This window comes from Canis lupus, chromosome 34, assembly GCF_048164855.1.
Source record: "Canis lupus baileyi chromosome 34, mCanLup2.hap1, whole genome shotgun sequence".
Taxonomy (NCBI): domain Eukaryota; kingdom Metazoa; phylum Chordata; class Mammalia; order Carnivora; family Canidae; genus Canis; species Canis lupus.
The window spans coordinates 3,573,117-3,598,125 of NC_132871.1; the positions used below are offsets into that span (position 1 = coordinate 3,573,117).

Genomic DNA, 25,009 nt, shown 5'->3' on the forward strand with positions numbered 1-25,009 from the left:
ATTATATTATTTAATCCTCACAATAATCCTGTTCACACATACCCATCTTACAGCATTTCAGCAGTAACTACATATGATTTCTATAATGTGTTTAACATCTGGTATACAGCAGGGACTAAATGAATTACAATTTTGTTATTTATAGATAAAAATTCAAAAACCCAGAAACTAAGAAAGGATAAATGGTTGGCCCAGGTCATACTGTCAGAATTCAAACCTAAGTGTAGCTCCAGAGGCTGAGCACCTTTCGCTATGGAAAATTAGGAAGGGGGATGACGAGAAGCAAAAGAGGGAGCGGGATGCTGTCAAAAACTCTTTAGATATAAAACCCAGCGAAACACTCATGTCCTTGGGAAAAAAAAAAAAAATCACCAATTCCGCACTTGTCCTAATTCTAGTTTCTCACTAAAAATAACCAAAATTAACTCATTAAATGAAGCATAAAACACATTTATTGGAAGAACGTTAGGTAGCTGACAGATTCAAAGGTGACCTTGCTCAACGAGGCTTGTTGAGGAACCCACACTGGGAATGCTTGGGCAAAATTTTGCCACGAAAATAGTTAGCTCGGGATAAGGCAGCTGGCTCGTCAGCCCCAGGAGCTTCCACTGACCAGGCCCGGCTCACCCATGAGCACAGGACCCGCATAGAGGCCCCCTCTCCTCTTGGCTCTGCTGCGGTTGCCTCACATGACCTCACGTGACCTTGTGCCTCCGGCTCATCCTGCCTCGGGATTTCCCTTCTTCCATATGCAGCTAAATTCAAACTTGCCAAAAGGCGGAAAGAAAGAAACGCTGGGTGTTATTCTGTATGTTGGCGAATTGAACACCAATAAAAAATAATTATTAAAAAAAAAAAAGAATAACTTTTCCTTTCATCCTGGCAGAGTACAGGGCTCAGTGTCACTGGAAAAAAAAAGTAGCCGAGTGTTGTACTGATGACATCACCCACATGTAGCATTCTTGCGGGAATCTACAAATCCTAGAATGATGCAGAACAGTCGGCCAGGAGAGAGAATGGGAAGTCTTTTCAGATGGATTCCTGTCACTGCGGGGGTTCTGATATGTAAAGGATGCTCATCTAGATTACCGTCCAAATCAGAGACTGAAAGGCAGGGCCATCATTAAGCATTCCGGGATCATCCCAGGCAAACCTGGATGCACCATCACCCAACTATTTTTTTTTCACCCAACTATTTAAATGGAAATACCTTGGTATATTTGTGTATATTCCTAACTGCCTAAGAATAATGATCCTTCTTTACCATTCTTTTTCCTATCTCACTTTCTCACTCCCTCCTGTTTCTCCCTCCTCTCTCTTTTTCTCTTCTTTATTTTTAATTACGAGGATTGTGGCCATCCAGTGGAGCTTCGGTCATTGGGCTACCTCAGATTTCCCTAAATATTAGCGCTGCTATTGTCAGACATCTGATAGCATATCCAGTGGCTGAGCCGGGGAGGGGGTGGGGGGGGAGGTAGAGTTCTTAATCACTTTTCAAATAAGTAATGTTTTGATCCCTGGATCTAGCCGAAACTGTTAGTAGAACTCTACAGAAAGGATCCTGGGAAACAAACGTTCAGTCAGGCTGAAACTGCAATAAGAGCATCCTCTCTGCTTTTCTAGACGATGGTGGGGGGTCTAGCAAGAGGGGAGTTGAGAGGAGCAGAGAGACAATGATTTTGCTGTGTGTGTGCAGGTCTACCTTGCCTGTGTCCTTGAAGAGATATGCTTATTTTATGTAGGGTGCTGAGAGGAAAGAGGGAAGGGTCTCTCTCATAACCTACAAAACCTACGGTTTCCATCACTGGTAGGATTACTGAATGAGTCAAAATAGTTGGGATGTGTAGTGCCTGGAAGGGGGACGATTACTGACCATAGCATAGGGGAGTTGAATTGAGACAGTATTTTAATTAGAGCGATTAAACATTATGAGTAAACAACATCCTTAGTTTCTGTTTTTTTATTTTTTTTCCTCCCAGTTTTTTTCTTACATCATCAGATAATGTTTAGAACCATGTGAGGCACTGTCCAAAGAGGAGCACATTATTTTTATTATTGTTGTCATTGTTATTATTATCACTACTACTATTTACTATTTATTCAAAATATTATTTACTAATATATCACAAAATATATTATATATTTTAATAATTTAATCATCATTAAAATTAATAATTTAATTAATTATTAACTTAATGAATAATTAAAATTAATTTAATAATAATATTATTATTATTATTTCAAAAGCCTTTGCCATGGAACCATACGGTAAGAGATTGTCTTTAACGTGGCTCTCCAGGACAGCAGTGGGTTATATGCTACCCCTGAAATTGCAGTAGCATCACGCTACCTGAAAAAAAAAAAAATAGACTTCTGTTTTTTTTTTTTTTAATTTTTATTTATTTATGATAGTCACAGAGAGAGAGAGAGGCAGAGACACAGGCAAGGGAGAAGCAGGCTCCATGCACTGGGAGCCCGACATGGGATTCGATCCCGGGTCTCCAGGATGGCGCCCTGGGCCAAAGGCAGGCGCCAAACCGCTGCGCCACCCAGGGATCCCAGCCTTCTGAGTTTTTGAGTTGCAGCCTGTATCATCATATCAACTCCTTTAAGTCCTGATGCATAAAAATCCCATCTGTCATGTCGCATCAATAATTTCACAGTGATTAGTAACAAACACAACAGTTTGTGTTATTTTATACAAGCTGCACATCTTCTCTAAGAAAGGTAATCCCAATTTGTATGGAGGAAATGCCATTAAATCTTAACGAAACTGGGAAATTTGAGCCTCGGACAAATTCAACTATTTTTCTATAACGCGGGCCACGGCGATCATGCGATGATAGAGTCACATTTCGCACCTGCAGGCTTCTTTGCGTCCCGTGTTAGCTGTTCTCGTGTTATTACGTAGCGGTCGTCACAGTCCACCTTTATTTTTTTTTGCCTGGTAACGTAGCCCGTGAAAATGTACATCGAATTTAATTATGAATTAACTGTGTCATGAAAACAAATCAGGCATTAAGATTCATAAAACGGCTGGAAGCTACTTAGAAGAACACAGAACCATCAACTTCAATAAGGGAAATGACACGATTACGGTCAAGAGTGACAGCCCAGTAGGGGATAGCTGGACGCCAACTCCTCATCAGTTCCATTTGCCACATACATCACACGTGACTAAGGAACAAAATAATGACGTGGTGACATATGCAAATTAGGCATGCAGCAGGTACATCCCAGGTATGCTGCATGTCCGTACGGCCTGGTTGGTGACACTTTAAAGTGACTTTCAGCTCATGCAACTGTAAAGAGCCATATCTGACACCTCTCTTAATCTAGGAGTATTTACTACACCTGTCCCTGGAAGAGCAAGAGGAAATGCCATGCCGCCCCCTAGTGCAAGTAGTGATTCTGGAACACGGACCAGCAGGGATCCAAGACCTTGCAGGGGACTCCGAGCCGTGGAGGAGATCTCTATGCAAGAGAGTTGAAAGAATTTCTTTCTCTTTTTTTTTAAATAAATTTATTTTTTATTGGTGTTCAAAATTTGCCAACATGTAGAATAACACCCAGTGCTCATCCCATCAAGTGCCCCCCTCAGTGCCCGTCACCCAGTCAGAGTTGAAAGAATTTCTAAGCTTGCCTAAGGAGCCGGTGTCTTCAAAGGACAGGTATTCTAGTTCCACGTGCTTTACGAGTCAAAAGGATGGCTGCTGTCTGAAGGCCTTCGTGAGATTGTAATTGATCTCCTAGAATATTCAAGGTCCAACCCATACTTAAGGAAGGAGACTTTATGACTCTCGGAAGGGGGATAAGTGGGGATCTCTGGGTGGCTCAGTGGTTTAGGGCCTGCCTTCGGCCCAGGGTGTGATCCTGGAGTCCTGGGATCGAGTCCCACATCGGGCTGCCTGCATGGAGCCTGCTTCTCCCTCTGCCTGGGTCTTTGCCACCCCCACCCCGTGTCTATCATGAATAAATAAATAAAAATCTTTAAATTTAAAAAAAGGATAAGCCTGCAAGAGGTGTCATGGACAAACTGAGGGGGATAAAAAAAAAAAGAAGAAATGCTGATATTGTTCAGTACCAAAGCATCCTAATTATGTACATTTATACATTAAATTGAATACGGGGATTCAAACACAGATCTGAATGCCCCGGTGTGAAATATTATGGATAGTTACCACCATTTAGTTACAGTTTATTATGTGTCAAACCCCTGTGATTTACTTTCCATTTGTGATTTTTAATTCATTTATATTTTTAATTGTATTTCCATTCATATTTTTAATTTTAATTGCATTCATTTGTAACTGCAATATATTTTCCAGGTTGATATTCTAATCTGCCCCATTAAACACAATATAATTGATAAAAAGGTGAACTTGACCAAGGTCATAAAGCCAGTGACTGGTTGTGGTGGACTTTTCCAGTATCATCAATTATCTCTTTTTCTTACTAATACTGATTTTATTGGGATTAGCAATGTGCCCAGGTTAATTAATCATTTTTTTAAGTCATGTTTTCATCCTTCCCACACTTAGTAGTGGTTCTGTGTGACACAGCTCCATCAAAAGAGATGTAAGCAAACACTGTTGGGTAGGACTTCTCAAAAAAAGGAAAAAAAGAAAGAAAAAAGAAAAGAAAAGAAAAGAAAAGAAAAGAAAAGAAAAGAAAAGAAAAGAGAAAAGAAAAGAAAAGAGAAAAGTAAAGAAAAAGAAAAGAAAAGAAAAAGAAAAGAAAGAAAAGAAAAGAAAAGAAAAGAAAAGAAAAGAAAAGAAAAGAAAAAACATTTAGCTTTTTTTCTTTTTTGTCCTTCCTCCTTTACTCATTTTCATTCTAGATTAGAATACAGATGTGATGGTTGGAGTAGTAACCACTTTAGAACCGTGGGAAAAATACAAATAAAATCAAAGTCTTTGGCTTTGACCTTATAAAGCTACTTCATGTCAAAAAAAAAAAATCTACTTGCCTATTTCTATTATATCTATAAAAAAATTAAAACACAAATACGTAGGTACAGGGTTGATGTTTGGGGTGTGGTGACAAGCAGCTCCACTCATTACATGCTGATACAGGGGCATACCCAGGATTTGAGCTCAGCTCCATCTGGTCATAAAAGGTTTGTGCTTTCAATCACTGTGTGAGCACGACAGCGAGTATTCGGATGGAGACAGCAAGACACGCCCAACCCACGCAAGCCATAATCCTCGACTGAAAGCACTCATTCTCTTCCCTGGCATGAAGGTACTTTGCTTCATTTCAGCAAGGACAGGTATTATCAAGTTTTGAAAAGGCAACCTTACACTATCTCCAGGGACGCTCCCACGGAAGCCACTGGACTACGTCCCTTCAGATGTTGTCATTAAATAGAGGACCCATATGTTAGCCCATCTTTCTGTCCTTGGCCAGCTGGAGGAAAAATAATGCAGCACAAACCTCTCATCATTAAACCCATTCCTTCTCTGCAACTGGTCTTACTCCTTTCCCAGTAACTTATTGCTCCAGACTCCCCTCCTTTCCATAATCCATCTAAGGTGCTCCACCACTCCCTGAGCTCCAGACCTGATTCAGAGTCTCTCTGAACTTGTCTGCTCTCCGTTAAATTGTTTAGGTGTCTCCTACCTGAAGGACACAAACGAGGCCATTTGGATGGGTTAACCTTTGAATGTTAATACTTTAACTATTTTTATTGATTTATTATTATTATTTTAATTTCGAGAGAGAGAGGGTGGGAGCGGGGGGTGGTGAGGGGTGGGGAAATGCAGAGGAAGAGGGAGAGAGAGAACCCCAGGCGGGATCCACGCCCAGCATGGAGCCCGACAGGTGGCTCGACCTCACCACCCTGAGGTCACGACCTGAGCTGAAACCAAGACTCAGACGCTTAACTGGCTGAGCCACCCAGGGGCCCCTGAATTGCCGTTAATATTTTAAATCTCCAGTGGCTGAACTAACCATGCCCCTCCGCCATAAGGCTTCAGCAGGGGGCAAGGGGAAGCTCTGAGGCTCAGAGGAGGGCCATGCAAAATTCAGGCTCACAGAAGGAGTCAAAGGTGAGCCCGAGAACTGAGCGCGGCCCACAGAACCCCTACCTCTCCGTCATCCCCCGCCACTCCACTGCTGCCACTGCCTGCGCTGGGATTATCAGGACCAATTGTATCCTACCCTCCATCCCCAATGATGTCAATACCACAAGGAGCCCAGAATTTCCAAATTCTTCATTCTTCGGACTTCGATCCCCATGTGACCCATGTGATTGTTACATCCTCTTTTCTGATACGGTCCTCTGTATTTCCACATGCCCTAAAACACCGGGACTGTGCCTTCTTGAATTCTGAAATGTCTGATGTTGACGAAATCTCTACAGCTTTAGGCCTCCCACTGAAGTTTCTCTGCATGTCTTCGTTCCAACTGAACTGTCTCTCTTGGAAAAAAAATTTCCCTGTAGCTCTCTCAAGAGATGGGTAGATGTTTTGTCTCCCCACATCCTCATATTAATGTGCCAGTGCAGGACACAAGTCTTCTTCATTCCACCTTGATAATTCTTGACCATCCTCCTTCCCTCCTTCATCCCTAAAAGTCCCCAGCTTTGGATCTCATGACCTTGAAATTATCTTCCCTGATGGCCTTGCCTCCCCACTGCTCACCACTAGCCATTCTCTTGTCATATCTGAGGAGGAAAAAAAAAAAAAAAAAAAAAGCAGTCCTTGGGAATTGTCACCAAAGAGCGCACCTGGATCTAAGAGTAAAGGGTGGTTTTCTCTTATCAAACACAAAGAGTTTCATGGCCCACTAACCTTAGACAAGGTTGTCTACGAGCACGATGGGACAGAAAAGAACACTCAGCAATCATCTTTGAGGACGGACAAAAACGAAAACACTGTTTTTGTTACCAAACACACCCATCTGCCAGCCAATGTGAGCAAAAGCTGTTGTTTTGCAGGATTTTTTGTTTGTGTTTGTTTGTTTGTTTTCCCCCAGTTACAACCTTCCCCCACTCTATTCTCGGCCTCCTAGGTAAGAAGTACTGAAGTCACCAACCATGGAATCGGTCCTTCTTTCTCACGGTATCCAGAATAAGAGTGCTTTTACCAACCCTCCGCAAGATCACTTCTCCCAATCCCAAATCCTATAAAATGATTCCATACCCCCACTTCCTGAAATGCTCCAAGGTCCCCCATGGTGTGCAGTTTACCTGGTCCCAACGAGTACCAATGTGTCCAATTTGGTTCAACTAGAGTTGCGTTTCTAGTTGCTTTTGGTTGGGGGGCATTGACGACATTCTGTATATTTTTATGGAGACATTTTTGTTTTGAAAAACTTAAGTCCTTCATTTTACTTAGCCACCCTTTAAAGACTATTGTCTTCGATTTAAACTACCAAATTATGCACTCCCGATACTGTTTAAAATATTTTCTAAAAAAAAAAAAAAAAAAAAAAAAAAAAAAAAAAAAATATTTTCTCATTGAAAGCTAGCCTGACTTCCGTCAAATACAATAAATGCCTGTGTGACTATCTGTTGGAGCTGAACAGATGAGAATAGTATATTTCACACCGTTATAGAAGGTTTTTTTGTGGGGAGGCAGGCAGGGATGATGGAGGATAGATTGTAACCCAGGCAAAGGTTTAAAATAAAGTTATACTTTTCAGATAAAGTAACAGGAACATTCCACGAGAAGGTCAATCAATTTTAAACCTCAAGAGTTTAACAATGTCAAGTTCACCCCTTTTCAATTAAACTCAAATATGATTTATATTTCAAATATTGAGTCACCTTATTGTAAAAGAGATGTAATAAACTAATCTTCAGTAGGTCAGTCAGAGTTCTTCACATAAAGAACAGAACTAATAGGAGGGAGATTAGATGGATGATACATAGATTCATAGGTTAGGGAATTAGGAATTGACTCTTTGACTATGGGTTTTGGGGGTTCCTGTAGAATTAGCCAAGAGGTTAGAAATTCAAGGCAGGATTTGATCCTGCAGTCTTGAGACCAAATCTCTTCTCCTCCAGGAAACCTCAACTTCTCCCCTAAAAGCCTTTCAAATAATTGCATGAGACTCATGCATTTTGGTTCAGGGTCATCTCTTCTATTTAAAGTCAATGGATTGTAGATACTAACCACATCTACAAGATACCTTCACAGCCACACGATTAGTATTTGATTAAACTATTGGCCACTCTTCTGGTTGACACCGGAAGCTAGCTATGAAAACACAGCAAAGCTCATTTTTCTAAAGCTATTTAGGGAAAAAAAAAAGTGTCTTCTCATAATTTGAATATGTCATTGTCATCATAAGTTTTTAATACAATTACATCTAGAAAAGTATATAACTTTCCCCTAACGGTGTCACACCATTATGGAAGATCCCAGAGTACTGTATGAGGTAACAAATCTTGTCTACTTTGACAACTAGGATTAAGTTTTAATTATTTATTACCCCATTTTATCTTATACTGTGATAGAAAGTGTGCTGTGATATATTTATAAAATTAATGAAAATTTGCTAGTTGGAAACATCGCCGTAATATAGTATAGGTGGTAAATATTTCCTCAGGGCCAAAGAATAATTTAGAATGAGATAAAACAGACCAAATGGTTTCAGCTAGGATTTTTAGAAAGAAGAATTAATAAAATCATATTTCTTATTTTTTATAGTTAGCAATATAAAAAAGTGATATGCATAAATTCTTCCTGAATATCGGCTGCAGTACACCACAGATTAAAACTGCTATCTTTTTGTCTTTCTGGAAGGATTACTCAAACTCCTCATACAGCTGCTGCCTAAAATAGTAATATCTCAGTTAAACAGGGTCACTGGAGGAAAGTATGTCAACACTGAATTACCATGACGATTATCAAAAATATTATTTCCCCTGTGCATAATGCTTTCGAAAAACTATTTTCCAAATGTGTTACATTAACTAAACATGCTTATTAAAAGTATAAATTAAAGGATAAAATTATATTCAATATTAATTTTTAAAAGGACCAAAATCAAGAAACAACCAAAAAATACCAGCCGCCTGCGCAAAAGTTGATAATTTTAAAATGCATGACCCTCAAATCATGCACTTCGTTATGATGATAGCATTCCTAGAAGTATGATGCAGAGAATACTTTTAAGCAGTTCAATCAATAGACAGCAAACAGATACTATAAAAATGTCAATGTGGGCAGCCCGGGTGGCTCAGCGGTTTAGTGCCGCCTTCGGCCCAGGGCTTGACCCCGGGGTCCTGGGATCGAGTCCCGCATCGGGCTCCCTCAGGGAGCCTGCTTCTCCCTCTGCCTGTGTCTCTGCCTCTCTCTCTCTCTCTCTCTCTCTCTCTGTATCATGAATAAGTAAATAAAATCTTAAAAAAAAAAAGAATGTCAATGTGCCAAAACGTTTTTGAAGACTATTGTCCATTGAAAAGTTGGCACTTAATGAAGGACACATTGCAGAATGGCAAAAATGTTTCTGTCTCCCCAAATGTAAAATTTGATTCTCAGACACTCGGGTGGGAAATTCGAGGGCCTTCACTGGGCAGGATGGTAACGTAAGTAAGTGGAAAACCTAGATCACAGTGAAGAGCGCGTAGACGGTGGCAAACTGCCAAGTGCATTCTTCTTTGAATGGTGTTGAAAGCCAAATACTTTAAAACGCAGTGCACACCGAACAAACTACTCCTGCAACGTGAATTTGGCCCTGAATACAACCATGGGAACCCCGGGACTAGGTGGTCCCCAAGGCCCTGGCTGGGCTGCATTTTCAGTAAAAATGTAATTGCAGTCACCAGGAGCCAGGCAAGGAACTGAGACGTGATGACAAGATACCAAGTCACGATCTGAATTTCAGCTGTCAAAAATAACTGGACATTTAATGCACTGACCAAGGTATGTTGGAATTACGGGCATTACTTGACAACGTTTGCCTTATTTATATATTACAAATTATATAATTTTATATGATATTGCTTACATTTTTGAGTAGGTCATAATATCAATTCAATTATAAGTTACTTTCCCCACTTGAAAAATGTGTTCTAAAAATGCACATTTGCAAAGTTTGGCTAGAATAAAAAAAGAAGGATAGCAAAGCATACACGGCACCTTAAGTTCAGAATGGTGAGACACGAGATGGTCTTTGATACTGAATATGTAATATTTTAAAAGACATTTGGGACAACATATAATGGACTGATTATGTGAAGAAGTTTATAAGGTGGGAAAGTTTGGGAATATATTAAGATATCGCCATCACCCACCCTCACCCCTAACCTTTCTTGAGGATATTAATCTCACGATGATAATTTTTGATCAGCGCTAATTCACAACTGGTCTCTTCCGTCTTAAGCACAATCTTAAAGATGCCACATAAATGGGCTTCAATGAGGGGAGAGACCTTCTAAATTCCATTCTCTAGGAGATGGAGAAATGTGTAAGGAAATGACATGAATAATAATACTGTTATACGAGATCATGATAATTAGAACAAAAGGCCATAGAATATATTTCAAAGACTCTTAATTCTAGTGAGTTCCTATATACACCCAGGGAAAAATCCAGAATTTTTTCATTCTTTTCAAAATGAATACATATGAAAATGTCCTGAGTGACAAGAAACCTGCAAACATGTCAAAATATGTGAATATTTCTGAAGCACATCTGAAGTGAACAGGAGCGTACATGAATACATCTTAATGAATAATATTTAACGCGTGATGCTTAACACAGAGCTTGCGGCGCCTAGGATAGTGCTTTGCAATCGAGGCATCGCAATACATTTAAGTGGTTGGTCCACGTAACAAACTTGTTGAGAACTGATTAATAAATCAATACTTCTTGCCTTGCCAACGCTAGTACTTAATCTATTGGAAAAGGAGGGCAGCCCACAGGAACAGGGCTTAGGCCAGGCAGAAATTATTGATGTTTGCATACTGGAGGATGGGACTTAAAATATACTTGAATTCAAATTATCCTGCGAATCTATTTCTCCGTACCCGAAGGCAAGTGGAAAAATAGAGTGCCTTCAAGAGACAGGGAACACCAACAGCGCCTCCTTATCAGTGTGGATAGTAACACACCAGTTCCTATGGAATCCCTAATTTAGTATCTAAACTATAAAGGAAGTATGTCTGGGGTTAGGAAATTGGCATTATAATATTGACTGACTGTATGACCTCAAATTCCCCAGTCATGTGTTTTTACTTCCACCGTCAGTAAAAAAGACATAATACTCTTATGAGCTACAAAAATGCTGACTAACGAAATGTAATGAACACATTAGTGATGCTTTCCGAAGTTCCAAATGCCATATTAAAAGCGATCAAATGTCTATTTACATTATGGGTTAAATATATAAGCATTCTATATTAAAAGTCTTTAAATATATAAGTAGGGCAAAGGAGTTCTGTGGTTCAATTGACAAAACATACGTATATCAAAACGTCCTCAGCCAATAAACGATTTTATACACAATGGTTATATCTAAGGGATAATCTAAGAAGCGGAACGAGAATTACACGGACGGTAAACTTTCTTCACTGCCCCTGACCCATATAACTTACCCAGACGTATCCTGGAGCGCTCGTAAAATATCAGTTTACCTCTTATTACATGGAATTAAAGCCTTATCACAGATACGATGCGATTATAACAGAAATCATGACAAGGAGAGTGACCTTTCTCTTTGCTTATAAGACACTGCAAATGAAGATTTGTACATTCTCACTTAAAATCGTCAGGAGGAATGTACTTAAGAGCTCAGAAGTAAGGTCAAGATTAACAACAGGCTTAATCTTTAAGTATCTTTTTTAAAATTGTACGTGCAAAGGACATAATATGACCTATGGAAAGACTGTACAGTTTGATAATCTCCTCAGGATAAGTAGCAGGATTACATTCTGGATCTTAGGGCTAAAGCAATTAATCAATGTCACCAGCGCCCGAGGTACCTTTAGTCTATAAGTAACTTCCCGTTCATGAAAGAACACTGTATTAGCAGTTATAGGCTGTCTTAAATCATTCAATAATTTTGAAAGATGTTAAATCTTGTAAAAATATGACTTAAAAAAATGTTCAGAATATCCATTACTCATCCACTAATTGAAAATAATTGGAATTTCTTTGGAAAAATCAAAGTACCTTTTCCCTGGGTGGTTTTAAGTTGTGCTTTCCTCAAGTAAGAAAAAACGCTTGAAATATTGTCAAGATTCCTTTAACGTACCACACATATCAAAACGCAAAAAAAAAGTGATATTTTTAAAGGCAAAATTTGAAATATGTCAAAATCAAATAGACAAGAAAGTGAAAGGGGGCTCATAATGCCTATCCTATGAAACTGGGATTAGAAAGTCACAACCACACATTCTTACTGGAAAATGTTCAAAATGAAATATATGTACATTTAGTGTTTCTTCTTAAGATTCCTAATTCTGACAAGGTTCAGGTTCTGTTTTTATCTCGTAGGACAATTTAGCTTCCACTAAGTTTTCACAGCATCCTATGTGTTGTGAAGAATACATTTTTAGGTTAAGTCTCGATATTACTGAACCTAAAAACACTCATTTATGAATATGTTTAGATCTCTCCCACGGTACTTAAAGACGGGCATAACTCTCATTCTCCCTAATAACAAAATCATCAAAAGACATGTACAAAAAACAAACATATGACATAAGTCACCTTGTAAAGTAACAGCTTCAAACAGCGTTGGAGCATAGATGGAAGTCTATGTGATTTTACCCAGTACAAATCTCTTTCACAGGAAATATAAAGTTGGGCAGCTTAAAAACACAATCTGGAAGGATAAGCTATTAAGTCCCTGTAAGTCCTTTTACTCTGACTCAAAGAAATATGATAAGAGCTATTTCTAATCCTTCTTACGCCAGTTTGTTGCTCCAACATTTGCCCATATTTTGATTTATTCATCTCGTGTAGGTAGCTGCTTTTTAATACACATCTTCACCCCAAACTTACACTGGCAAATCTAGACTTCAACCTAGCTCCTGTCAACATGAGTGATAAGGCTCGGATGGACTTCACACCCACAGCAAACAAATCAGCTTAACTACACTGAACTAGTGTTAGAAACCCAAGGTTGATTTAAGAATCAACATCACCAACATTTTGCCAAGTTCTGGTTTGCAACTTTTTTCCCCCCATGCACCTTGGTGTGTGTGTTTTCTTTTACCTCTATTGCAACTATAGAGCTCTTGTTCAGTAAGTTTGCATCCTTCCCACAAGCAAAACTTTATTGAAAAGACAAGCTCTAAAAAAAAAAAAGGAAAGAAGAAAGAAAGAAAGAAAGAAAGAAAGAAAGAAAGAAAGAAAGAAAGAAAGAAAGAAAGAAAGAAAGAAAGAAAGAAAGAAAGAAAGAAAGAAAGAAAGGAAGGAAGGAAGGAAGGAAGAAAGAAAGAAAGGAAGAAAGAAAGAAAGAAAGAAAAAAGGAAGGAAGGAAGGAAGGAAGGAAGGAAGGAAGGAAGGAAGGAAGGAAGGAAGGAAAGAAATAGAAAGAAAGAAAGAAAGAAAGAAAGAAAGAAAGAAAGAAAGAAAGAAAGAAAGAAAGAAAAAACAAGCTAGCGCCTGCTTTCTTCCAGTTGAAGGGCTCGCCCGCCAAAATATTGACCTTCCCACGCAGCCAGGTCCGTTAAGAAAATAATCAGAGCCCACGCAATTTCAATGATTCCCTTGGCCTTTGCCTACTGCTCTGAAGACCACAGGTGAGCATTTTCACTCCTTCCTGCAACACCAGTCTCACCCCCAACAGTACAAGCCACAAACTAACCCTGCTTGTTTGCATCTTAAATCAGCTGCAAGGAGGATTCCCTTAGATTGAAGGGGGAAAAATTTTTAAAAAAGAAAGAAAAAGAAATCAAATGCATATCCATGCCGGAATTCACGTAAAACTTCAGAAGAGAACTTTTCATTTTTGGAAAACATCACAGCACTTTTTTTGTTTGTTTCATAATAATAATAATAATAATAAATGCATGCAGAATCCTATTTTAAAATGCGGACTAATCGGGTCCGGCTTTAAAGTTCCAGTCGGTGGACTCAGGCTCAGTCACCACTTTGCCCCGAGCAGGAGCAGGAGAGGCGCAGAGCTCGGGGATGCAGGCACCTGCAGGCGGCCACCTGGCTCCAGCTCCGCTCTCCTGGCGCTCCTTAACCTTAGGGAGCTGCCCCTCTCCTCTCCTCTCCTTCCCCCCCCTTTTGTTTTGGTCTCTTCCCTGCAGCTTCCCTGCTCCGCAGATGCCAGCACGCGGGAGGCAGGGCCCCGGGGAGGTCTGTAACCGGGCGGGGAGCGGAGGGCAGGTGCGACTCCGGCCCCAGCCCTCCCCCGCCCCGCGAGGAGCCCCCGGGAGCAGGTGCCCGCGCTCCAGCCCAGCCGGCGGCCCGTGACCCCGCGGGTCTCTAACCTCCCGCGTGCGCGGCTGGCGGGGGGCGGGGGGCTCGGCGGGCGCCCGGGCGGCTCAGCCCCGACAACTTGTCCCCGCGAAGTTTGCGGCCGCCCCTCGGGAGCCCTCCGGGCGCCCCCGCTGCCCCGCGGCCCCCTCCCCTGCAGCCGCCCGGCCCGGGGGCGCCGCGGGGTCGCCGGGGGGCGCGTTCCCAGGCAGGGGTCCCGCGGCCGCGGCCCCCCCCAGCTCCGGGAGCGGGGCGCGCCGGGGCAGAGCATCCTCCGAGCGGGCGTCCCCCGAAACCCCGGACCGGCCGAGCCTCGCTCGCATCCCAGCCGCGCCCGCACCTGCCCCCGCGCCCGCACCTGCCTCCGCCCCTGCCCCTGCCCCTGCCCCCGGGCCGCTGCTCGGGGGCCCCCGTGCGCGGCGACACCTGCGCGGTCCCGCGCCTCCCGCATCCTCCCCACGCGCCCCGCGCGGCGGGGACCGGGCCGGGGATGGGGACGGCGATGGGAACGGGGACGGGGACTGGGACGGGGACGGGGACGGGGCCGGGGACGGGGCCGGGGACGCGCGCGAGCTATTACCAGAGTTTTGGTCCCGTTCTTGCTGAGGGGGCCCCGGAAAACTCCCTTGATGTTGCGAAAGTGTCCGTTGCGGAGCCGCGTGGAGCTGATGACAATGTAGTAACACTCCATGGGGCCCCGCCGCCTCCCGCCCGGCGCTGGGGCCCCGCCGCCGCCGCCGCCGCCGCCCCGCACGCCGGGGGCCACGCTCACTCCGCCCCGCGGCCGCGCGCGCCGCCCCCCCGCCGCCCCCGCGCCCGCGCCCGCGCCCGCCCCCGCGCCCGCCCCCGCATGCCCCCCGCCCCCCGCCCCCCGCCGGCCGCAGGGCCCCGAGCGCGTCAGTGGCGGCGGCAGTGGCGGCGGCGGCGGCCCGGGAGTCGCGGCGGCCGGCGGGCATGAGGGCTGTTATAGTGCGCGGCGTCGCCGGTCCGCCGCACCGAGCCAATGGCAGGGAGCCACTGGGCTGGCACGGGGAGCTGTCACGGCCGCGCAGCTGGCGCCCGCCCCCGCCCCCGCCAGGGGGAGCGCCCCGGGAGCCGCCGAGCCGCGGCCGCCGCCGCCCGCCCGCCCCCCGGGAGCCCGGGACTCCGGCGAGGTGGGGGCGGGGAGGGCGGGGGCCTGCAGGGGGCGGGGGACGGGGGCGCGGGACTCCGGCGAGGTGGGGGCGGGGGCGGGGGCGGGGGGTGCAGGGGGTCGCAAGTTGGGGGGGCCGGAGGGGCGGGGACGCCTGCGAGGTGGGGGCGAGAGGCGGAGGGGCGGGGAGGGCAGGGGCAGGGGGACGGGGAGGGGCGGGGGACTCCTGCGAGGTGGAGCAGGGGCGGGGGCCGAGGGGGCAGGGGGCGGAGGGGAGCGGCTGGGTCCCCGCAGCTGCCCGCTGGTCCCCGCAGGTGCGCGCAGGTGCACGCAGGTCCCCGCAGGTGCCCGCAGCGCTGCCCCCCGCCCCCTCCCCTCCCCTCCCCTCCCCTCCCCGCCCCCCGCGCACTGGGCTTCTTGCATCGCGTTAGTTTGCCGCGTGTTTGGGGTCCGCGGGCTGGACCCGGTTCAGCGTCTCAGAGAAGGGGAGCGCCCCGCACCCGCACCCCCGCGCCGCCCCCGGCCGCAGAGATCACAAGCGTTTGCGCTGACAGCTGCGGCGGGGCGGGCGGCCTGTGCCCGGGGGCGGGGGCGGGGGCGGGGGGGGCTCCCGGCGATGCGAGTGGAAGCGGATGGGAGGCGAGGGCCGGGCCCCCATCTCCCGAGAGCCCCGCGGCTTCCTAAAGCCCTTCCCGGGGAGGGATGGGAGGCTCTGCCGCAAAGGAGCGGCTGCCACGCGCGCGCCTCGCGTCCCTCCCCGGGTCCCTCTTCCCACGCACGACACACCGGGCGCTAGAAGGGACCAGACCGCAAAGCCCCCTGCGCGGCAGCCCCTGGGGTCCCCCGGGCAAGCAGGGGACGGGGCGCTGCGATCCCGGCCGCCAGGCCGCCTGCAGGTGCCCCAGCCGCCCCCTCCCCGGCCGGGTCGCCTGGGCCTCGGCGCAGGTGTGACTCCTGGGGGGGGGGGAGGGGGCGTCAGGTGCGCGCCAGTCCTGAGCCGCCCGGAGATGGATGGAGGCAGCGGGGGAGGGCGGGGCAGGTGCCGCAGGCTGCTCTCCCTGTCGCCTGGGGCGGCCTAATTGGTTAAAGCAGATTCGGGACGTGGACATGGACGTGGACGTGGTGATGCTCCCGGGTCACCGCGGACGGCGCCGCCGCACGACCTGACTGTGTGTCTTGTTTGTCTGAAGGTCGAGGTGTCAGGACATCTGCACTCGGGCCGCCCACCCCTAGGGCTCCGCACGGCGGGGGCTCCGCACACTACACCCCGGTCCTCGGCCTCGCAGGGAGCCCGGCCGCCCCCCGGACACCAGCCCTGGAGAGAGGAAGAGAAGACAAGGGGACAGAAGAAGTGCTTCCCGCAGAGGGGACACTGCTGTGAGTAAGTCAGAAGTGACAGAGGTAGGAGAGGGCAGTGCTAGACTCATCTAAGGAAAATTCTGCATGTGCCATGCTTCAGTTCAAACAAAGAGAAAAAAAAAAAAAAGTTGATGTGGATTGATCATAGCTCATGATGAAGCGTCACAGTCCTTTAGAGGTATTGGCTGAATTTCTCTGATATCCACTTGGGGGAGTGCGGAAATCTTGGGAGAAAAAGAGAGCAGGAATTTCTAAAACTTACATACTCCGTGGAACAGATCGCCTAATGATTTGTTAGAATTCAGTATGCACAGGATCTATCAGAAAAAAAATAAAAAAGAGTATTCTTCACTGAATAGCGTGTGGAAATTAAATCCATCTTGGCACCTATCATTACAGCAGTTTGTTTTTATTATTATTTGTATTTTGAGGATGCAGGGATTCTCTGTAATACCATTTTGGGAACAACTAATGACCTGGACGTTTTTCGTGACGCCTTCTGAAGTTTGGGAAACTTGCAGCTGGTAGACCCGGGGATAAGGTCTTCACTAATACTGAGCCAAACCGAGGAATCTCCTTAGGAAAGGGAAGAAGGGTCATAAGGGAAAGAGTCAGATAATGTAGTTTTCTTGTGTTTGCAAGTCACAGTCATCTAAGCTAGGTTTTCTGAAATGTTATTCTCTCCAAATCCTTCTGACAAGATGTTCAGATCTTTATCTACATCGTGAAGCTCAATTTCCAGTTCAGAAAACAGGAACATTTATAGGAATTGTCCTGTGGAGCAGAATCCCGTCTATCTGGAAAGTCATATTGTGTTTTCTAGTGGCAAAGTTTATAGAGTGTATATATGTATGTCATAAATAGCACACATGTGTATGTATATATCTTAGGATACACAGGCATCTTAATAAACTTCAGTGAAATATCTTCTAATCTCTGAAGAGTCTTTTCACTGTCAGAACAGGCTATTTTTACCACTTACACGTTTCATGGTATGATGAGGTGGCTCCAGACTGTCACATGTAGCCCTACAAGAGGTGGCAATAAACAAACCATAGATTTGCTGCTAAAGCATGAAGGGTGAGGCCGGTTATAAAAGAATGTGCCTTTTTTTGCCTAAATTTTATCCTCGTTGTCTGCCTACACAGGAGGGAATCTATCTCAAAATTACATAATATGCAGATTCTGGACCTAGACCTTGAACTTCAGTAGGCATATTTAGAAGCAAGCGCAGTTTCCTTTTGTTTCCCCTTATCTCGACTGAGCAGCCGCATCTATAATGATCAATCAAATAAAACGATTAATCCCACTGTACGATAGTCATTGTGTCCCTACCAATGAGCCCCGTTACCTGTGGGCTCTTCATCAGGTCAAAGTTAATGTTCGGAATGGTGAGCCCCCCCCCCCCACCACGTGCCATCCGGCGTCTGACCGTAACAACCACTACCCAGAGTGGAATTCTTACAGCAAACGTCAGAACCTTTCATTTCAACTTTGCTAAAAACGAAGATAGAAGGCGGGTGGGACACCAGGGCTTCCCCATCGTCTTGGCAGGGAAGCGTGCCTTTCTATGGCAGTAAAGTGAGATCAGTAGGTAGTGACAAATTATTGTGCTCTTCCATCTTGCTGTTCTCATTTCTTTCCTTTTTTGTCACGGTGTAAAGGCAGTAGGTACACAAGTAAGCATCTCCAAATTCCTGTTATGCTATAGTCTCTGAAATCCATGGCCTATTCCCATTACTTAAAACAATTCCGATTTCAGTTATTAGTAATCATCTTGACGTGGATTATTTCTATGGAAGGATGCCACCAAATTCTTAAAAATAAAATATTCCCTCTCAATCACCCGGAGAACTTAGGAGGTCTGACTGGAGACCTGCTTTAAATATCTAAACACTCAGAGTCAATATTTCATCATCAGAAAATATTTTTAAATATCTTATGGGATAATCCTGTATCACTTGGGTTTCATTGGCGACTTGCGACTTGAAAAACTACACTTAGTAATTTAATTATGACAGTTCTGTGTAAGTGATATTAATCTAAAAACAGTGTGCAGTTCCTTTTTGCAACCACACTTCAGTTTTTCTCCTTCTCCAATTGGGATTTAAATCAAGATCCCCTAAGCCCTGTGCCGATACTGATTTACCTCACTTCCTCTTCCTCATCTTGCTTCCCTAACCCAAATTTCCATGTCAGTTTTCTGTGCACCGACGAGGTATTGCTCCTGGCCTCCTCTTGGCTCACACAGATTTCAGGACAATGTTGTTCCTTGGAGACGTGAGACCGACGTCTTGCCTCTTCTCCCAGACCAGTGGCTGGACCCCCCATCCTCAATCCCTGCCCCACTTCGCTCAGTCCGGCTCTTTCAGAGGGAAGTAAATCTCCCCCCCAGTTTCCTTGCTGCTATTTCAGACCATATGTTGCTACCCCCGCATGCTGAGACTTCCTACTTCCTGTCATTACAGGCTCTGGATGCTTTTACTCTGTTTGTCTGGATAACTTCCCATCACTAAAATGAATGATCCACAAATTATATTCACTTTTGGGTCCCGCACCCCAGCCTTACCTGAGCTTCTAGGCACTGAGTTCCTGTTCTTACTTCATCCTGAAAAAAAAAAAAAAAAAAGAGAGAGAAAAGCTTATTTCAGTGTTTTTCAAATGTGTCTGTGATGTGTTCTTAGTGATTCCAGACTCTATTATTGGGATTCAAAACTTTCCTTTTCATTACTATAACAATCTTAACATAATAAGCATATTCTTGATCATTTGCGAAATCCTATAACAAGAATTTGTAACTAGGTGTTGTCGCTATATGTCTCTTTTGTTTGGGTTCCTAGTTGTGACCACATTGGTGCCAGGTATTACAACTTTTATTGTGTTGGACTAATGAGGAAAAAACTAAAAACTTAACACGTAAATGTTTTGCTTATTCTAAGATAAGACCAAATGATATCATGACATCTGCGTGGATAAAGGCGTTAAACCGGAGAAACGTGATAGGGCACCTGTGTGCACCCTAATCATCAGGCGTACTTAGATCACTATTGACACACAAATACTCATAAAAACATCCATGTTGAGACTGGATTTGGTTTCAGCAAAGCAACATCATCTGTTGTATTAAATTAAGATGGTAAATTTGGATTTTTTTAATATTTTTATTTGATTTCTATTTTTTAATTTGTATTTACATAAAAGCTATAAGCATATGGGGTTTCATAATTAGTTTGGTGTTAACATATTTGAGTGAAATTATGCCACAAGTGAACCTAAGCTATGCTGGGAATCTTTAAAAATGAGCTATATGTTAATCAAGTTATTCCAACACTGGTGTCTTATACTAGTCATGAGGTATGCATTGAATAAACGTTATTGACTTTATCTGCAGCCGATACTGTTATTGTATGATTTGAAAGGAGATGGTGACTTTCTGAGGTTATTATTAATTATTACCTAAAAGTAGGAGGTCCATCTCCCATATCCCTGTTTCTGTATTTCAGGTCTGCTGGATTTAAAAGTGCGGCCTCTTTGAAACAAATACCGTGATCTACCAGATCCAATACCACATCAATTATAAGACGTACCCTTTTTATCTCCACTATAAATGCAAAAGCACTGTCAATTAACTGCAAGAAGCCACTGATTATAAGACATCTGAGTTATGGAGATGTTGAAAACAAAAAGGCATCTTAGAACCCATGAACTACGAAACCTGAATTTGTGAAGACAGTACTACATTTAAAGACTCACTGGAACTCGCCTTAAATAACGTCCAGCTAAAGCAACCATGCGACACTGAATGAATCATGACTTAGCTGCAGTTATTTCACTTCTAAAAGAAAAGGAATAAACTAGGTATTATCTTGTTCTCAAGCTTTAATCTCTCTGATTGGCAACTTCCCTAGATTTGATATTGGTCAGGCCTGGAAGAACAGAACATCAATTTAGTTTTCTACTCGAGGATGTGCGTCTTGAATGGCTGGAGGAAATGCAGAAATTGTGGAAATGTGGGAATTAGTGAAAATGCAAAATGGATCAGAGAGAAATTTCACGAATTTGCTTAGGTTCAACCCTAACAGGTAAATTAAACAATTGATATTATGCGTTTTTTTTTTAACATGTCTTAAAAGAATGGTAGATCACGTACTGACTAGTATATTTATTTGATACTGAAAATGGGTTTTTGTCTTTTAATTCCCTTAATTTTCAATTATAATAAGTAGCATTGGGATAGATGCCAGGACAATGCTATTTTAAGAGCCAAAGCGACATTTCTAATATGTTGCCAAAGAAATTAATGTAATTGGATGCTATATGACTAACTTACCAAAAAGATAACATTAAGTTATATTATTAGTCAAGATAAAGATAAACAGTTATTGCATTCCTACATTTTATAGTCTTTTGAAAAACAATCTGGTAACATCGATTAACATTAAAATTATATATAACTTTTGACCCAGCCATTGTATTCCTGGGACTCTCTAAACAGAATAAAAGGATATTCACAAGAACACTTAATGCAATTTTGTTTAATTGTTCATAATTAGAAAAACCTGGAAATGGGAAATTATCATCAATAAATGGCTACATGTTATTATATATGTTAAAGACTTTGCATCTATTAGAGTAATACACTGTATCTATACCTATTGACTTAGTAGGATTATGTGGTTATTTTATTGTGTAAGAAGTATACAAACAAAAGAAAAATATAAAATAGGATTTGGTTTCGTATTAAAAAAAAAACAACCAAGAACATGTGTATATATATTTGCCAAAGACAGGCAAGAATATAAGTGAGAGTACATGTAGTTTGTTGACATATTTTAATATTAATTCTGAGGGAGAAGAAAGAACTGGAAGAGAAGCAGGAAGCTAGGGAGGTGGAAGAAAAAGATGACTGACATTCATACACATAGAGGCACATATATGAGTAAAAACATAGAAAAAAAAAAGAAGGAAAGGATGGATGGAGGAAGAAGAAAATGGCACCATAACTAGTACGTGAAGAATCATAAAAGATAGGTGAAAGCAGGGACAATATTGGGAAGATACTATAATAGAAGCAATTCATCTATAATGGTGAGTAGAGTTGGGGATGAGATAACAAATCAAGGAAATCGTTATGAACTAGATTGACAAGAGTTCTGATAGATTTGGATGTGGGGTGATAAAAAGGCTAACATGGAATAACAGAATTTGGCCTTAGTTGTGGTGCAGTTTCCTGAGATGGCAAAGTCTAGAGACTTTGTGAAAAATGCTAAGTTTAGATGATGATTATTATTTTTTTTAAATAAATGTGAAATGCCTTTTAAATGTACAAGCAGAGAGAGTAGACATGGCCAGGTACAAAGTCCAGAGTCAGGATCGAGATACTCATATGGGAGCCAGGGGCAAATCAGGGCCATTCACAGCATGAAGGCATCAGAAATCACGTGAGATTACTTGTATATAGAAAGAGGGCTGTAGGGCAGATCGGGGTTGGCTCTAGGAAAAGTAGCTTAAAAAGAAGATAGAAAATGAGCTGTCAAAAAGTGTTTAAAACCAAGAGAATATGATGCTTTGGAAGCACCTTCCTCCAGGAAAAAAAAAAAAAAAGAATCAAATTTAAGGAGGGATTGATCACCTGTGAAAAATGCTATTGATAGGTCAAGTGAGAAGAGATCAGAAGAGTGATCTCAAGTCGTCCATCTTGAAAGACATTGGTGACCTTGGCAAAACAGTGTCTGGAATATACCAAAAGACTGTATAGGACTTACAAAAATTGAATCCTGCAACAGAGTTAAGAAACCAGGTATATGTGCTATGATATGGATAGACCAGAAAGTGTAAAGCTAAGTGCAGTAATTCAGTCAGAGACAGAAAAATGCCATATAATTCTACTTATATGTGTAATTTAAGGAACAAATAACTGAGCAAAGAGGAAAAAGAGAGAGAGAGAGAAAAAAAAAAAAAACAAGAAACAAACTCTTAATTATAGAGAAGAAAGTGATGGTTACCAGAAGGAAAGTGGGTGGGGGATGGGTCAAATAGGCAATGGGGATGAAGGGGGGCACTTGTCATGATGAGCACTGGGTGATGAAGGGAGTTGTTGAATCACTATATTTTACATCTGAAACTAATATAACACTGGAATTTTAAATACAATACAGAAATAACACTGGTCTAAAAAACCGTAGGAAAATAAAACAAAATTGCATCTTTGTATAAAAAGAACACCCCTATTCATATTGACAAGACATTAAAAAATGACTTCATGGTATTACAGCGAAGATTAACAGGTAAATCTCTCAATAGTAAAACTATGATTATTTTTTCTTTGGATTTCTTGCATATACTCACATTTTAAGTGATCATTTTCCTCTACATGAAGAAAAAAGTCATTTTTACTAATTATTAAATTCTATGAAAATAAATTTTTATCTAGAAAAAATAAGACAATGAGAAATTATAAAAATAAATGGATGGTAGAAAGGGAAAAAATTAAGCATCTGACAAGCACATATGTTTTCACAATGAGTGGGAATAATTTATCCTATAAAAGGGAAAGCCTTTCAGATTACAAAATCTAACAAGTGATATTCCTAAATATAAAGTGATAGAGAAGTTGAATGTAAAGAGGAAGAAAATAGAATAATTAAACACAGACAGAGAGATAACCATAGTATTTACATTATTACCCTGTGAAATAGAATTTGAGGTAAAAAAATATCAAAGAATACAATTGAAGAAGATAATATAACATCCACAAGCATTTATGTGCCAAATAACATAAAATCAAAATCCATAAAGTAAAAGGCCATAGAAAAAGAAACAAAACATATAAACAAACAATAAACAAAAGAAATACCAAATAAGCATGACATATAATTGACTCACTTTTTCTATCAGATTATTCTAGATAATAATAGATTGATGGCGTGTATTAGTTAAGGTTAGTGGTAATGTAAATGGATACAACTCTCTGAAGAGTAAATTGGTTTTATTCTTATTTTTTTAAAGTGCATATCCCATCTTCAGCCATCCCACCCACTTCTTGTAAATTATTATACCGAAATAATATCATAGAGATAAAAATACAAGCATAAGAAGGCTCACTGCAGAATATTTGTAATACATAAAATTGGAAAACAACCAATATGTCCATTAAAGGTAAATAACTAGCAAAAATTAATGAAAATGCACGCAATGTAAATTAGAGATCAATTCTCAAAAAAAAAAAAAAACAAGCTTTGTCTCTATTAAGATTTTTATCTAAAAACATCAAGACCGGGATCCCTGGGTGGTGCAGCGGTTTGGCGCCTGCCTTTGGCCCAGGGCACGATCCTGGAGACCTGGGATCGAATCCCACGTCGGGCTCCCAGTGCATGGAGCCTGCTTCTCCCTCTGCCTATGTCTCTGCCTCTCTCTCTCTCTCTCTCTCTCTGTGTGTGACTATCATAAATAAATAAAAATTAAAAAAAAATTTAAAAAAAAAAAAAACAAAAAAACAAAAAAAAAAAACAAAAAAAAAAAAACATCAAGACCAATAACTACAGTATATTCTCATTTGGGTATAATTAAATTAGCATATAATTTTTTACAGACCGGTAAATGGATAGTAAACGGATAGCGATTTGCAGAAAAGCAAGGCAGAAAGGTTAGCTATTCAAGAGTACTTGACGGTGATTAAGTTGGATGATTCGGGGGCTAGGGTCAGGGAGTTTGGGAGAAAGGAGTCTTAATTTCTTAAATAGCTTTTTTTTTTTTTTTTTAACCGATTTTAAGTAAGAGATGTAATAATCCTTGTTTGGGATTTTTCTTAATTTTCAAAGAAATTAAGATACTTTTGCACCAATTTAGTCTTATTATTATGTGTACAATCCATGTTATGTATGTATACATGCTTGCTCTCTCAGTTCCCTAGCAGCAGGAAGACCAGTTAAGAGCAGCAACCTTGGCTGGTTTGCTTTCCGTTGCATCCCTGCAGCCCTGAGGAGTATCTTGAGCCTAGAATGTGCTCAGTAATTATTGTTAACTGAGTTTCAGGATCAAAAAAGTTAAAGCAAGGATTTGAAAAAGCAAACACATTATAACAATGCTTTTCCCCTTTATTTTTATCTTATATCAACAGGTGTGTTGTCTC

At 42.5% G+C, this 25,009-nt stretch overlaps 2 protein-coding genes across 7 annotated transcripts in view; one reads left to right on the forward strand and one right to left on the reverse strand.

The window, feature by feature from the left end:
- The window catches only part of ZNF804A (zinc finger protein 804A), a 274,035-nt gene extending 258,906 nt beyond the window's left edge, over window positions 1-15,129 (reverse strand). Inside the window, exon 1 of the mRNA XM_072811441.1 lies at window positions 14,968-15,129. Within this exon, the coding sequence (XP_072667542.1) occupies window positions 14,968-15,078 (111 nt within the window). The 5' untranslated portion in view covers window positions 15,079-15,129. The remainder of the gene's footprint in view (window positions 1-14,967) is intronic.
- Window positions 15,130-15,277: 148 nt separating this feature from the next.
- LOC140624565 (uncharacterized) overlaps window positions 15,278-25,009 on the forward strand; it is a 136,558-nt gene continuing 126,826 nt past the window's right edge. For 2 of the 6 annotated variants that reach the window (XR_012024027.1, XR_012024026.1), the window contains exons 1-3: window positions 16,144-16,464; window positions 16,710-16,896; window positions 20,382-20,960. Coding sequence is in view for 2 of the 6 variants with exons in the window: in XM_072811477.1 (XP_072667578.1) it covers window positions 16,152-16,464; window positions 16,710-16,896; window positions 20,382-20,427 (546 nt within the window). In the remaining 4 variants the exon portion in view is untranslated. Of the gene's footprint in view, window positions 15,542-15,576; window positions 15,605-16,143; window positions 16,465-16,709; window positions 16,901-20,381; window positions 24,074-25,009 lie in introns of those variants that run through there. The other 4 variants (XR_012024028.1, XM_072811478.1, XR_012024029.1 and 1 more) reach the window with 4 other exon arrangements.